The sequence below is a fragment of the Nematolebias whitei genome, chromosome 22 (genome assembly GCF_014905685.2).
Source record: "Nematolebias whitei isolate Nwh7 chromosome 22, NemWhi1, whole genome shotgun sequence".
Classification (NCBI taxonomy): Eukaryota; Metazoa; Chordata; class Actinopteri; order Cyprinodontiformes; family Rivulidae; genus Nematolebias; species Nematolebias whitei.
Window position 1 is genome coordinate 2,000,155 of NC_056519.1, and position 2,368 is coordinate 2,002,522.

Consider the following 2,368-nt stretch of genomic DNA (forward strand, 5'->3'; position numbering starts at 1 on the left):
TCAACACCAAAAAAAAAAAAAAGTCCACATTACAGACTGAAAATATGTTAAAAAATAAAGTTTTTTGTTACTGTTTGAAATTAAAATGAGTCAAATGTGACACCTACATTTGTTGACTCTTGGGACAGCTTTAATTCGGAGTGACTTAATGTCAAGGCCAGTCTTTCTTTGAGCCTTTAAACTCAGAAAGAGCACCTTGTTTGTTAAGCAGTAGAAAGTTCGATAGCACCCAGGATTTAATATCTAATAGAGTCAAGTGTCATCAGCATATCTGTTACAGAAGCATCATGTCTCCTGATGACAACACCCAGAGGTAACCCCAAAAAACAGTACAAATTAAAAAGATGGGGTCCTAAAAATGTTCCTTGTGGTACACCAACACCACTAATTAATCTATCCCTTATCTTTTACCCGCTTTTTCCATTTTGGGTCACGGGGTCACTGGTGCCCATGTCCAGCAAACACTGTGCGAGGGGCGGGGTACACCCATGACGGGTCTCCAGTCCATCACAGGGACACATGGAGGTTCTACAGGAGCCACAGGGCGGCCATGATGGAAGCATAGAAGGAAGAAAAGTGTGCTTGTTAATATAGGACATCAGTCACTGGTTGCCATGGTGATTCCAGCCGTTTCTTAGAGGATCAGAAAGGGGAGGAGCTAAATCATATTTTTAGTTAGAAATCAGATTTCTGTTGTGAAAACCGATAAAGTCGCAGAGAGAAAAGTTTTACTCATGAACAGATTTCCAGCACGATCACTTGAAAATAACTTATTTATTTTGTGTTTTGTTTCTAAAAGTATGACACAGAAAGCCGTTGACAAGAATCAGACATGCACAGCATCATTTATCTGTCAGGACAAAGAAACATGTCAGAAAACTTAATTATGGGATGCGGAGGAAGAGCAGCAGAACTGAGCAGTTTAATCTTTTACAAAAACCAATAATTATTCTAACAAATGTACATTACTCTCTGATTTCTGCTCCTTTAATCTTAACATTTGAAGCTCCTGAGGTTTTTTTTTATTGTTTAAAATAATTATTCTGAAGGCATCACTTAAGGCTTAATTTATTAGTTTTAAACACTTTTTAAAGGCAAGAAAGTTTGTAAATAAGTTGCAGCCCAGATTCTGCCTAATGGAAAAAAAGAAAAAAACAGATATATTACCTTTAAACAAACAGGTTTTATAAATAAAATAAAACTGAAGATAGAAATAAAAACAAGAACCTTCATCATCAATAAATCAATCCCAAATAAAATTATGAAGAAGCTCCCAAACAGGAAGTGAAACATTTTTATTTTAAAGGATTAAAAACTAAACGTGATGTTGAAATGAACTTTGAGTTTGACGACCTTGTTTGTTTTATAACATTTCAGTGAATACATTTATTGTTTACAGTTATTAGCTGCTAATTAAGTGATAGATTGCAGCTGTTCTTCATGTAGCTCATTTCCAGATAATTTATTTAATTATGAAACGGGCTATTCTCTTAGCCTCGTATTAAACGTGAATCAAAAGCCATTTTTAAACTGGACTTTTGGATCCTTACAACATTTTTCAGGTTTTACCTCGATGAGTGACCTGATCTGATTGAAGGATGAGTTCATTTTTTCTTTGTTTAAAATAATTAATTGTTAATCACGACAGGAGAAACCTGGAAGACGTCGACCCCGCGGCTTCACGCTGCACGTTTGGCTCCCTGTTGACACTTATCGGACTCGCTCCACAGCAGGTTCGGACCTTAGCGTTACACGATGCGATTCAAAAACAAACGCCAGATTTCCTTTTTTCGTCCCGTCACTCGGCTGCAGTTCGACTCCCGTCCAGCAGGGGGAGCGCCTCTGGTTCAATCCTTTATTGTTTCCGGACGAAGGAGGATGGAGGCGCGAGCAGCAAAACAAAAACATCGGAGCTGCAATCAGAACCAACAGTTTGATGGCACTCCGGTGAAACTCCAACAGTTTTTAGGATCAAAGTGCTAAAAAAAGCACGAGCAGTTAAATCAGAAAATCTTCAGTTACTTTATTTTGGAGGGAACACAGAAGAAACAAACTTAAAATGATTTCCCATGCTCCTTTGCAACAGAGGCAGCGGTTATTATTGAGCGGATGGACGACAGACACTGATAAACGTGCATGTGTGTGTGTGTGTGTGTGTGTGTGTTAGCCGGAGGAGCAACACCCGCCGGCAGGCGTGGCCTGTGGCTCATCGTCAACGATCTGTACGCCCCGCCTACTGGATGCTGATTGGCTGGCTCCGTTACCCTTTGCCCTCTCTTCCTGCTGAGCCGTTTCCATCATTCCTGAAAGAAAACAAGAACAGGAAGTCACAGCTGCACTCAAACATTCAAACAGGAAGAGGAAGTCA

The 2,368-nt window shown here is 39.6% G+C and overlaps 1 protein-coding gene across 1 annotated transcript in view; it reads right to left on the minus strand.

The window, feature by feature from the left end:
* Positions 1 to 1,951: 1,951 nt before the first annotated feature.
* Positions 1,952 to 2,368, minus strand: part of rab21 (RAB21, member RAS oncogene family) — a 7,979-nt gene continuing 7,562 nt past the window's right edge. The window contains exon 7 of the mRNA XM_037696035.1: positions 1,952 to 2,303. Within this exon, the coding sequence (XP_037551963.1) occupies positions 2,164 to 2,303 (140 nt within the window). The 3' untranslated portion in view covers positions 1,952 to 2,163. The remainder of the gene's footprint in view (positions 2,304 to 2,368) is intronic.